General features: G+C 42.8%; 1 protein-coding gene across 1 annotated transcript in view; it reads right to left on the bottom strand.

Annotated features, from left to right (window-relative positions):
- The window catches only part of lrrfip1a (leucine rich repeat (in FLII) interacting protein 1a), a 75,781-nt gene that overhangs the window by 6,757 nt on the left and 56,288 nt on the right, over positions 1-12,736 (bottom strand). Inside the window, exons 6-10 of the mRNA XM_014172961.2 lie at positions 11,463-11,633; positions 6,482-6,574; positions 5,826-5,918; positions 5,555-5,687; positions 2,192-4,849 (exon numbers count right to left, since the gene is read on the bottom strand). Coding sequence (XP_014028436.2) covers positions 2,192-4,849; positions 5,555-5,687; positions 5,826-5,918; positions 6,482-6,574; positions 11,463-11,633 — 3,148 coding nt within the window. The remainder of the gene's footprint in view (positions 1-2,191; positions 4,850-5,554; positions 5,688-5,825; positions 5,919-6,481; positions 6,575-11,462; positions 11,634-12,736) is intronic.

Genomic DNA, 12,736 nt, shown 5'->3' with positions numbered 1-12,736 from the left:
AAAAATCAATCAATCAATATTATTACATTATATAGGTGCTTATATGAGAGTATGGGAAATGTACCCTGCCAGGGCCAATGTGGTCCAGGCAAGCAGTAACACACCTGATGGATTCTACTTATCAACTACTACAACTAGCTTTCTTAGTTGTATCAGTTGAGTTACTGCTTACTTGGGGGAAAAGTCTGCATGGTAAGATTACCCATCCCATGGCCAACTTCCCAAAGCACTTAAGCAAAAAACATCTGGAAAACGCTAATGGTGCATTTCACATAGGAAAACGCATTGTAAAATATAAAGCATAGTTCAAAGAAATAACAAAATAAATATATAATCCGCTGCAATATTGTCTACTCAACATCATTCTACCCATGTTGATCTACAGGATGTCATGCACATTAATATATATTCAAGATAACATAGAACAAAATCTCAACACAATTATAGACGATTCTGCACAGCATTTCACCTAAAAAAAAAAATAGTGTAACCCTTTACACTCGTGGGAATTGGCCTTATATGGATAGGGATAAATTGAAAAGTTTCTTACAGAAGAAATATGAAAATCATATGCATAACCATGGTAGCAATTGAAAAGGAAAAGTTTGGAGATGGGACAATTATTAGACCAAAGGTGAGTACACAACTGTTCACCTGACAGTACTGAATCCTAACATTACACAGATTTTATGTGCATTTTACATTTACTGTACTTTTCGCCGCATTTGTTAACAAATTCAGTAGCATAAGACTATTCCTGCAGAATGTGGGGTAGGTGCAACATAAGACCAAAAAAATGACAAGGGTTTGAGTGAGAGGACTAACTGGTGTCTCCATTGTCTCGGAGTTTCTAAATTGTTAGATTACTTGTAAGATATTACTGCATGGTCAGAACTAGAAGCACAAGCATTTCGCTACACTCGCATTAACATCTGCTAACCATGTGTATGTGACAAATAAAATTTGATTTGATGTGGCCATACACCTCTCCAAAGTGTGCACAGTTCCTAAGCAATTTCCAATACACTTTTATGACACAAAGACGAGTCTTCAACTATAAGGTACTTTTTGGAGCTCTCCTAGCTGTGCCATTGAGGAACTAGAGCAAGCACACTTGTAGTTGTTTCATTTGGAACACACTTCATCCCCACCATCACACAAGCTAAGTTATAAAATACAATCTTACAGTGTTAGGCTTTCACAAGGCAATTCAGAGAAACTTTGGTGCACGTAGAAAGGAGTCATGACTGAATTAAGGTGCGTGTGCCCTGGAAATTTGCTTCACAATTAACATAAGCTCATTCTGTTCAGGACAACCCAGGGTATAACGCCATGTCATCTTGCAACTGAACATCAAACATAGTGATCATAAACATTGACACTGTATATGACATGAGTTTTATGAATTTGAAGTTCAAATTTTGACTCGGGTGTTTGGCTTGCTTGTATGATACCAAAGCGTTAATAAACCTCAACGTCTCATCTTTCAAAATACATAGTCATCTTAATTTAGAGCTTTTCCCAGACAACCAAAATGGTACAAAAGTTGCCCAATTACAGGGAGGAATGGGGGAAACTTCTTGTCGCGCACCGTGCTCAAGTTCAGAACGGCTGTTCGTCAAACCCCATACAGCGCTGTGCAGCGCAGAGCCAGAGCTCTGACGTCATGTATAGCATGTTACTGTGCAGCCCAATTTAGGTGCTTATTAGTGCCCAATTCTGCCATTTTCAACCTGTATACGGGTACGAGTGTAAAGGGTTAATCGAAATGAGCTAAACTACCCACACACCTCTCTGATTGCTTTGGAATTCATTTGAATTGAAGGTGGTTCGGCTACAGCAGTTCAAATTCTGCAATTCCAATCATAAATATTTGCAGTTGTTTCTATTGAGGGCAGACCTAAACAAGGTCATTTGTCAGTCCTCTTTCCCCTTGCCTTTTCCTTTCTTACTGCCCTTTTTCGAGCCTGACCTAGATTTCTCCGTCACCCCCTGCTGAATATGTACTTCGACTACGCTCTCTTCTACCCTGCTTTGACCCATATGGGATTTTCCTCTTCCCCCTCTACTGGCAAAGCGCCTACCTCTGTTGCAATCTGCAGCCTCTCACTCTCACCTACACATTGTTGTTCAGTCACACACACTCCCTCTGCAATGTCTTTCTGTTCGTATATTACACAAATAAGTGATTAGTTGTTGTTCTTCATTGGCACTCTGGTTTGTGCTTTTTCTTCAGGGCTTCGGAGCGATTCTGGTGCACTATCTGACCCTCGTTCAAGTGGCTGCTTTGCCACTATTGTGCTAACTCCCTCTACTGTGGCCTGCGGTTTTCCTGTTGACTTGTCCCAGTCTTCCTCTTCCTTGATTGCCTTCTCTCTACCTGGCTCTACCTCCATTTTGTTGCCTTCCATCATTCTCACCTCCTGGCTGACCTCTTGGGATGTTACTGGAAACACATTCGCAGAAACCACCGAATCTAGGTCGTTAAAGTCAAACGATTGACCCTCATCGATATCATCGGCCCCCTCATCATTCCCCTGCTCACTGGGTCCAGGTACCTTGTTATCCTCCAGCTTGGCCTCAATGGGATCGTCTTGTTCTTCTGCTTCGGCCACCATAGGGCATAGTTTGCTTTCTTTGTAGTACTGTTCCCTAAAAAAGTCAATTGTCTCCGAAGTTTCTTTTACAGGGTCCTGTAGTCGTGTTTCTGTATCATTCAGCTTGGTCTCTGTGGAGATCCCTCCATTTGAGGTCTTTTCTTCATCAAGTGTTACTGGCTCGTTGTTTTCATCTAAGTGCTTGTCAGCGACTGGACAACCAGGTAGATCCATCAATTGTTCAGGCTGTCTTATGGTCTCAGCAGCAGGGCAGTTGCTGTCGAGCGATGTGCCACAGTTCTCTCCTGATACATTTTTGCATTCATCTACACTTGCTGGCAATGCTATCGAAATATCTTTATGTACAAGAGCATTTTTACACTCATCTGGGCTCCCATTTTGTTCATCCTGACCTGCCACTGTCAGGTATTTTATGGCATTTTCGGTAACATGCTCTGGGTGAGTAATGACACCATCATTGGCGATAAGGTCTTCAGGTACCATGCTCTTCTCGAGCACCGGTCTTAGAACTATGCGACTGTGAAAGTTAATTCCCTCTTCCTTTGTGTCTTGGATTGTTTGAGCCTCATCAACTGAGACCTTGATTGCATCTTCTTCTTTGATATTGTTTGAATTCCCAGCAGTGGACTCTTTCAAGTCCAATGGACATTTCGGGTCAGCTGAAGAGTTCAGGCAGTCTACAAAGTTATCAGGGTTGGTTATGTACCCTGACTCGTCTTTTTGGGTACCACTATTTGTTGTGGATTCTAATTTCACTTTAGGGTTATCAGCACTGGTTATACAATTGGTTATACATTGCTGGTCAACAGGATCCACAATACCAATGTCGCACTCATGGCATAATACTGATATCTGGCCTTCTGATTTCTCTGAAGGTTTTTGTTTGTCCTTTTTGACAACTTCCTCACTCTTGGCTTGGTCAGTCAGAGATACTTCTGGGGTTTCAATGGGAGGCTCCTCACTCTTAACCTCTACTCGGCCCTCTGCTAGTTGTTGTTCTTCCTTCAGGGTCCCTCCCTCAGCTATGGTTTGAGCTTTACCTATAGGGCTTTGGAGTTCTTGATTTGGTGAACTACCAGTCCCCTCCTCTAGAAGCTCCTGTGTCTCTATTGCGATAACTTCCTCCACTACTGGCTCCTTATCTGTTGAGATTGAGTCCACATCCTTTTCTGTTTTGCTCATCTTGTTATTGTCTCCCTGGTTTTCATCACTTTGTGTCTCTCCCTTCTTCTTGCCTTTCTTCTTCTTTTTGCCTCCTTGGGCCTGTGGCTGCATATCAGTGGCCTCTGGCAACACTTCAGCCTTTTTTGTTTTCTGAAGCTCAGGCTTTGATTCGACTGGGCTCTTAGTAGTATCAAGGTTTGTACTTTGGGGAATCTGTGTGGTATTTTTCATGGAGACTACACCCTTTTCTGTTGTGCTCTTCTTATAGTCTTCCTGATTTTCATCACCTTGTCTCTCTCCTTTCTTGCCTTTCTTCTTCTTCTTCTTGCCTCCTTGGGCCTGTGGCTGAGTGTCAGTTATCTCTGATAACGCTTCTGCCTTTGTTTTCTGAAGCTTAGGTTGAGGCTTACATTCTGATTTTATTGCGCTCTTACTAGTATCATGGTCAGTCCCTGGGCTAATCTGTGTGCCATTTTGTATGGTGTCCTCAATGGTTTCCCTAGGCTGAGGACATGAGTCTATACTTTTCACAACCTCTTTCCTCAATGCTATATTATCTTGTTCAGCTAATGCACCATATTCTGAGGTAGGCTCTTTTGTGTGATCACTACTCTTGGTGACTTTGGTCTCCATATCATCTGCCTTGTCATTTTTTACTCCCATTTCCCATTTGTTTGTGGCCTCTACTCTCCCTTGCACTGTCCCCTCTATGCCTGCTGGTTTGTATCCCTCCCCCTCTTCTGTAAGCTCTTCCTCAGGAACTGTTACAACCACAATTACCTCAGAATCGCAAACCGGTCCATGCTTGACCTCTACTACCGGTATGCCATTATCAGAGTCTTTGTTGTCATTACTGCATTCAAGCTCAACCTCATCCCCCAATTTGGGCGAGCATGGCCGAGCCTCCATAGATGTTTCGGTTTCAGAAACACCAGCGAGGCTACAGGAAGTGGGCGAGGTCAGATGGTTCTCTTGAACCGCCTCATGTGTTTCCACTTGCTGCCTGGACATTCCTGGATCCACCATCTTATCTCCTCTACTTCCCAATTCCATATCCTGAGCTCTGCCTAAGAGATCATGAGGGGAGAACGTAAGGGTGATACAGGCCAAACACTGTGGTCTGGTGTTTCAAGTATTGTCATTTTTCTGATGATCAAGATCTGTCAGTTGAAGCTGGGCCAATTACCGCAAAGCAGAATTTGTAAAGAATTTGGCCAAAATCTAACCAAAAAGGAAGAGAAGAAAGAAAGGGAAGAATAGGAGGAGATCACAAAAACAAAGCCCTTCAAAGTAGATGAATTGTCAAAGCAGAGTAGGTCAGAGGCACCTTGGTGCCTCAAACTTTGGCAAGCTGCAAATCTTTTAAACTCTGAAATGTCTGCTGTGGTGTTATATTGCTTTGGGGTCACGCTCACTTCCACAAATCAGACAGCCTTATGACCATTTCAATATGAAACCACTGTGTAGGATACCAAAACAAGGGTGTTTACGCCATGTGCTTTAAATCATGGTTCAGATGGATTAATTCAAATCAATCAGGTGTAGGGGTTGCAATGGGTTGGGAGGAGAATCAGCAGTGAAAGCTTAAAAGTTAGTCGCAGAAGTCCCCCAAAAATTGTGTCAGTCAACCAAACTCATGTTACGTATACAGGTTTGCATTAGATTGGGTGTGGGCATGATTTAAGTTTTCAAGTTAGCTATAATTTGGTAAAGCTATGAGGTAAGCAAAAGATGATAACATATGGCGATATTTGTCCAGTAATGGTGCTTACCGAGCATGATGTTCCCCCCTTCCTTGGGTGATATCTGGGAGACCTGAGCCAATTGAGAAGCTGGCCTTTCAGTTACCACCTCCACCTTTTCCCCATTGGTGGTCAGGTCAGTTCCGAGGACAATTCCATGTTTCTGGGTAGGACATGAACACAGACTGATGATATGCTTTTGGGTCTCACAACAGTAAATTATAGCTGCAATTGATAAACCCTGTTTCAGGGGCCACTGTTGCATATTCAGAGCTCCGACTCCCATGAGATGACAAAGTACCTTCAGAATATCTTTCAGCTGGACCAGCTCATCCCTGAGCTCATCTCGCTCATTTTTGACTGCGTCCAAATACTCCTTTTGTTGCTCTAAGGCCTGAACAGTGCCCCCAGTGGTGGGGAGGAGGAAGTGCAGGTGAAGAACAAAGGAGTGATATGGGTGAAGGAAGTGAAAGTGAGCATACAGAAAGTGAGGGTACAGTATACAGTTTCAAGTATTCATGCACTTGGCTAAAGTTAACTTCTCTGCATAAGTGAATAAGTGTATTTTAAGACCACAACACAGGTGCACATATCACAATTGTGTGTGGGGGTTTACACATGCATACACCAAATGTACTAACAAAGTGAATGGATCAGAGTTCACAGGGCATACCCCAATCTTTTTATCCTTCCACTCTACTGTTTCCTGCAGGTCAGATATTTCCCTAACAAAGCTGTCCTGCTTGAGACGCAACTGACAGATCTCCTGGACAGTAGAAAAGCAGAAGATGGAACAAATAGGAGAGAGGGAGAGTGTGTGGGAGAGGAGTGAAAACAGTAGAAGATCAGCATGCAAGTAAGGTGACCCGGAAATTCAGAAATAAGAAAACTGAAAGGTGGCAGGTAAGGTCGTTTTGGCTGATCTGACAAGCTTGGGGTATTCCTTGGAGGACTCACCGTTAGTAACTCCTCGCTCTGTTTTAGCGTTTCTTTCATCACGTTGAACTGGAACTGGAGCACGCCGTAGGCATGTTTCTCGTGCTCAAAGTCCTGGGAGAGATGACAGAGGAGATGTTTAAATGGACTTACAATATGCAGTGATGATTTTGGCCCTAAACAGCTGCTTTATAATCCAGGAAGTTGCACTAGCTACATTAGTTGTGGATTAAATCAATTTGGATAAAGGGTGTTGTACACTATGAATTTAGGGATTTGTCGGCCATAGAAATCCTTGGTCGGACCGCCTAAGCGTTTTTTGTTGTTGTTGTTGGATCGCCTAAATCCAAACATCGTAATATATACACACACTGAACAAAAATATAAAAAACGCAACATGCAACAATTTCAAAGCTTTTGCTGAGTTACATTTAATAAGGAAATTAGTCAATTTAAATAAATTAATTAGGCCCTAATCTATGGATTTCCCATGACTGAGCAGGGGTGTAGACATGGGTGGGCCTGGGAGGACATAGACCCACCCACTTAGGAGTTAGGCCGACTCACTGGGGAGCCAGGCACAGCCAATCAGAATTAGTTTTTCCCCACAAAAGGGCTTATTACAGACACTTTGCTGCTATAACAGCCTCCAATCTTCTGTGAAGGCTGCCCACTAGATGTTAGAACATTGTTAAGGGGACTTGCTTCCCTTCAGCCACAAGAGTATTACTGAGGTCAGGCACTAATGTTGGGGATTAGGCCTGGCTTGCAGTCGGCATTCTAATTCATCCCAAAGGTGTTCGATGGGGTTGAGTTCAGGGCTCTGTGCAGGCCCATCAAGTTCTTCCATACCGATATCAACAAACCATTTCTGTATGGACCTCATTTTGTGCACAGGGGCATTGTCATGCTAAAACAGTAAAAGGCCTTCCTCAAACTGTTGCCAGAAAGTTGGAAGCACAGAATGGTCTAGAATGTCATTTTATCCTGTAGCGTAAGATTTCCCTTCCCTGGAACTAAAGGGGCCTAACTGGAACCATGAAAAACAGCCCTATTCTATTATATCGCCACCAAACTTTGCATTCAGGCAGGTAGCGTTCTCCTGGCATCCGCCAAATCCAGATTCATCTGTCGGACTGCCAGATGGCGAAGTGTGATTCATCACTCCAGAGAAAGCGTTTCCACGCTCCAGCGTCCAATGGCGGCGGGCTTTACACCACTTCAGCCGACGCTTGGCATTGCGCATGGTGATCCTAGGCTTGTGTGCAGCTGCTCGGACATGGAAACCCATTTCATGAAGCTTCCGACAAAGTTCTGATGCGGCTTCCAGAGGCAATTTGGAACTCTGTAGTGAGTGTTGCAATCAAGGACAGACAAATTTTACACGCTAGGCGGTCCTGTTCTGTGAGCTTATGTGGCCTACTATCCTATGACGGTGCCACGTTGAAAATCACTGAGCTCTTCAGTAAGGCCATTCTATTGCCAGTGTTTGTCTATGGAGACTGTATGTATGTGTGCCAAATCCACTAATTTGAAGGGGTGTCCACATACTTTTGTATCTGTGTGTATATAGTGCATTCGGAAAGTATTGAGACACCTTCACTTTTTCCACATTTTGTTACCGCCGTATTCTAAAACGTGTTAGTTTTTTTCCCTTCAACCTACATACAAGTGTGTGAGTGTGTATAAAAAAAGGAAATATCACATTTACATAAGTATTCACACCCTTTACTCAGTACTTTGTTAAAGCACATTTGACAGCGATTACAGCCTCGAGTCTTCTTGGGTTTGACACTACAAGCTTGACAAACCTGTATTTGGGGAATTTCTCCCATTCTTCTCTGCAGATCCTCTAAAAATCTGTCAGGTCTCTCCAGAGATGTTCGATCGGGTTCAAGTCCGGGCTCTGGTTGGGCCACTTAAGGACATTGAGACTTGTCTCAAAGCCATTCCTGCGTTGTCTTGGCTGTGTGCTTAGGGTCGTTGTTCTGTTGGATGGTGAACCTTCACCCCAGTCTGAGGTCCTGAGAGCTCTGAAGCAGGTTTTAATCAAGTATCTCTACTGTGCTCCGTTCATCTTTCCCCTCGATCTTGACTAGGCTCCCAGTCCCTGCCGCTGAAAAACAACCTCACAGCATGATGCTGCCACCACCACGCTTCACTGTAGGGATGGATTTGGCCAGGTGATGAGCAGTGCCTGGTTTCTTCCAGATGTGACGCCAAAGATTTCAATCTTGGTTTCATCAGACCAGATAATCTTGTTTCTCATGGTCTGAGAGTCTTTAGGGGCCTTTTGGCAAACTCCAAGCGGGCTGTCATGTGACATGAGTGGCTTCCGTCTGGCCACTCTACCATAAAAGCCTGATTGGTGCAGTGCTGCAGAGATTGTTGTCCTTCTGGAAGGTTCTGTCATCTCCACAGAGGAACTCTGGAGCTCTGTCAAAGTGAGCATCAGGTTCTTGGTCACCTCCTTGACCAAGGCCCTTCTCCCCCGATTGCTCAGTTTGGCCAGGCAGTCAGTTCTAGGAAGAATCTTGGTGGTTCGAAACTTCTTCCATTTAAGAATGATGGAGTCCACTGTGTTCTTGGGGACCTTCAAGTTCAATCTCGTGCTTCTCTCTGTGGGCTAACATGTCTTCTGCGCTCTGAGTCCTGGGGAGCTGCCCAGCAGTCTCGGGCTACTGCACAGCTTAGAGGGAACATTGGTTGCAGCTCCAACTTTTGCCCTCAGAACAGCCTAAATTCGTTGGGGCAGGGAATCTACAAGGTGTTGAAATCATTCCACAGGGATGCTGGTCCATGTTGACTCCAATGCGTCCCACAGTTGTGTCAAGTTGGCTGGATGTCCTTTGGATGGTAGACCATTCTTGAGACACACGGGAAACTTGAGCGTGAAAATCCCAGCAGCATTGCAGTTCTTGACACAAACAGGTGTGCCTGGCACCTACTACCACACTCCGTTCAAAGGCACTTAAATATTTTGTCTTGCCCACTCACCCTCTGAATGGCACACACCCACAATCCATTTCTCAACTTAATCATATTTATTTTATTTTTTTACCTGTCTCCATCTACACTGATTGAAGTGGATATAACAAGTGACATCAATAAGGGATCATAGCTTTCACCTGGATTCACTTGGTCAGTCTGTCATGGAAAGAGCAAGTGTTCTTAATGTTCTGTATAATGCAGTGTTTGGTTTTCGCCAGGCTTAATGGGACCCATGTCATCTAAAAAGTTATATTTTTGACTCATCTGAAAATAGAACATTCTTCTAAGAGTCTTGATGATCATCCAAGTGCATTTTGGCAAACTTGGGTCCCATTATGTCTGGTGAAAACCAAACACTGCATTTCACAGTAAGAGCCTCATACCAACGGTCAAGCATGGTGGTGGTAGTGTGATGGTTTGGGGATACTTTGCTGCCTCAGGACCTGGACAACTTGCCTTAATAAAAAGGAACCATGAATTCTGCTCTGTAGCAGAGAATTCTACAAGAGAATGTCCGGCCATCTGTCTGTGAGCTGAAGAACAGCTGGGCATATATAAAAGTAATAAAAAAAATGTTTTGTTCAAGAAAAAAGTTAATCCAACATGTCCGAGCAGGAATGCATGATAAAGATATGTTGATACGCAATACCTAAACCAGTGATTGGCATGAATTATATATATAAATATATATAGCCAGGTGATGCAATGCTGGCCATATATATTTACATATATATGGCCAGCATTGCACCTGGCTATATATGAGTCCATGATCCCACGGGAAATCGGCTTATGGGTGTTTTTTCTTTTTAATGCTCCGGAGCTGAGAATATTGGTATATCCAGAGACCAAAAAGCTGAACAGATAAACACATTTCTAATTTGCATGAAATGTAATTATTAATTTCCAATGATTTACTGTCTGTATGGACTGGGTGCCGCTAGTATTCTAAAATAATTTAAATCTTTGAGAACTAACAAATCACCAATAAAAGGCTAGACAGTCAGGGAGAATTGAAAATTACAAAAACTATGAATTTAGCATTATTGATTTTGTTATTATTTGGAGCAAAAGAACAAAGCCATGGCAAAATGCATAGAATTGAAGGAAATTAGCTTTAAAACTTCAATCATTTCTCTCAGTTCCATGGCAGAATATATAGAATCACATAAAATGTGCTTTAAAAAAGGGCCAATTTCCACACTATGTGAAAAAAATGCCCTTGTAGTGTAAGAGCTGTTTGAAAAGACCACCTGAAACTTCAGCCTGCTATAGTGGGAGAAAGTTTTGGCCTTCCATGATGACATCGACATGCAGCAAATTAGTCAATAAAAATAAGAAATAGAGATCCAAACCTCTGCCTAATGCCATATTTTTCGGTTTTCCCCTCACCACTCCGACAGTCCTAGAAAAATTCTTGCTTGAGAAATTGCTATTTGCTAAGAAGCCATTTTTGTTTCTTTATGAGTTTTATTTGAAAAAAAAAAAAAAAATAGGTACTTAATTGTTACCCAGGAATGATTTGATATTGAGATAAAAACAGCTATATTGGACATTTAAAAAATAAACATTTTGTCATTTGCTTTAAAACAACATTTCACTCAGTTACAAGGATACATTTTTAGTGGCTTACAAATAAAATCTAATAAATTCTCTACACCACCAAGATGGGGGCATCTAAAATATTCTTTAAACTTCAGCCACACTGACCATGCCCATTGCCACACCCCCTGCCATGCCCACCACCTAAGCACCTTTTCGATCCAGAAAAAACCCCTGGAAATTATATCTTTACAGTTCATGTATATAATCCTCCATTGGCACAGGCAGCTATAGTTTCCAAAAGGCACCACTTGGCTAATGTCAGTCCCAGTTTTCACCTAATATCGCCCTCCTCTATAGCCTACCCCTTACTCTACTAACTTGGCCTCTTTTCCCGCCATCTTTCATCTTACTGTAATTGTATATTTCTCTTGATCTGGCCCTATCCTTTCTCTGCCTCTCCCTCCCATACCTTGGTCATTCCATCGTACTCGCGGCGTGACTCGGACAGCAGCTCTTCCAGCTCCATGAGCGAGTCCTTCAGCCTATCTACCTGGTACATCAGGTTGTTCTTCTCATTGTCCAGCTGGGCGTTGGACACCATGGCCTTGCGGTACTTCTCCTCCACCTCCACAAGGGAATCCTAAAGGAAGAGAAATGCCTGTTGGTGTTGTCATGACGTTGGCCTGTTGGTGAGGTTTATGACCCCCATAAATACCTTTCCCCCTTTCCTCTCTCTCTACAGAGTGACTCTTGGAAAGCCCTTTGTTAAAATAGAGTCAGGTAACATCAAAAGGGTGGTGAACAGAACCATATTTCGGTAATCCAACCAGTTGAAAATATGTGTTGGTACTTAAAGAATATGATATCAGATCAGTTGTCATCTGAGACATTATTACTGATGATAGGATGACAAAGGGTATCTTGGAAAGTCTACACATTATAGTTATCAGATTCACATGGAATTGTTGTGAAATAAATGTTTAAATATGAAACTATTTGTGAACAGACAAAATGTAATTTTAGCTTCTAAATGAGAGAATTGGTTTTCATAAGTGAACTAGGCTCAACTCAGTGGCCCCGCCCATGTGAACAGAAATTGGTTGTGAACTATGAAACACGCCCTTCTCTCCCTACTACATAAGCCCTTTACGAAAATGTAACATTTGTGTTTCCGACGACGACGGTCCATACGTTAAAAGGGCTAATATCAAACTACAGAACTAAGCCAACTTCAGCGTGAGCTCAAAGTATGGCAACTTGGTATGAACTTTGAACTCTTATTCACTAAAGAAGTGATACCGCCTAGCCGTTGAGTTAGCAGCAGCAGCTGTAAACGTGGGCTAGGAAAGGACGGACAAAGTATCTGTCAACCACACGACGACGGTACTACCACGTATCCGTTCTACCACCAGACATATTCTTCAAAGGACAAGGGAGATCTCTGATGGGCAACACGGCCTACCGTCTACGACCAACCTATTGAAGCACAGCCCAGAGTAAATATTTCTTGCATTTTCCTTTTCCAAAATGGGTGGTTATTTAGAATGCATAAGATTCTGTATTTACGATAGCATAGCTGCATTGGAGTCCGATAGAGACCCAAATTCCTTTGTTCCTCAGTCTTCCCGCACTTTCATTCAAAACCAACCCCCTTTCTTTGTGTAACCAGCCATCATATCTGTACCGTCCGCTAGGGACGTTTTCTTTTATGATATAATTAATAATCAATGTATGACCCATCCT

The sequence above is a fragment of the Salmo salar genome, chromosome ssa25 (genome assembly GCF_905237065.1).
Source record: "Salmo salar chromosome ssa25, Ssal_v3.1, whole genome shotgun sequence".
In the NCBI taxonomy this organism is placed as follows: Eukaryota; Metazoa; Chordata; class Actinopteri; order Salmoniformes; family Salmonidae; genus Salmo; species Salmo salar.
The sequence above is the reverse complement of the archived record's forward strand: the minus strand, read 5'-3'. Positions and strand labels throughout refer to the sequence as shown.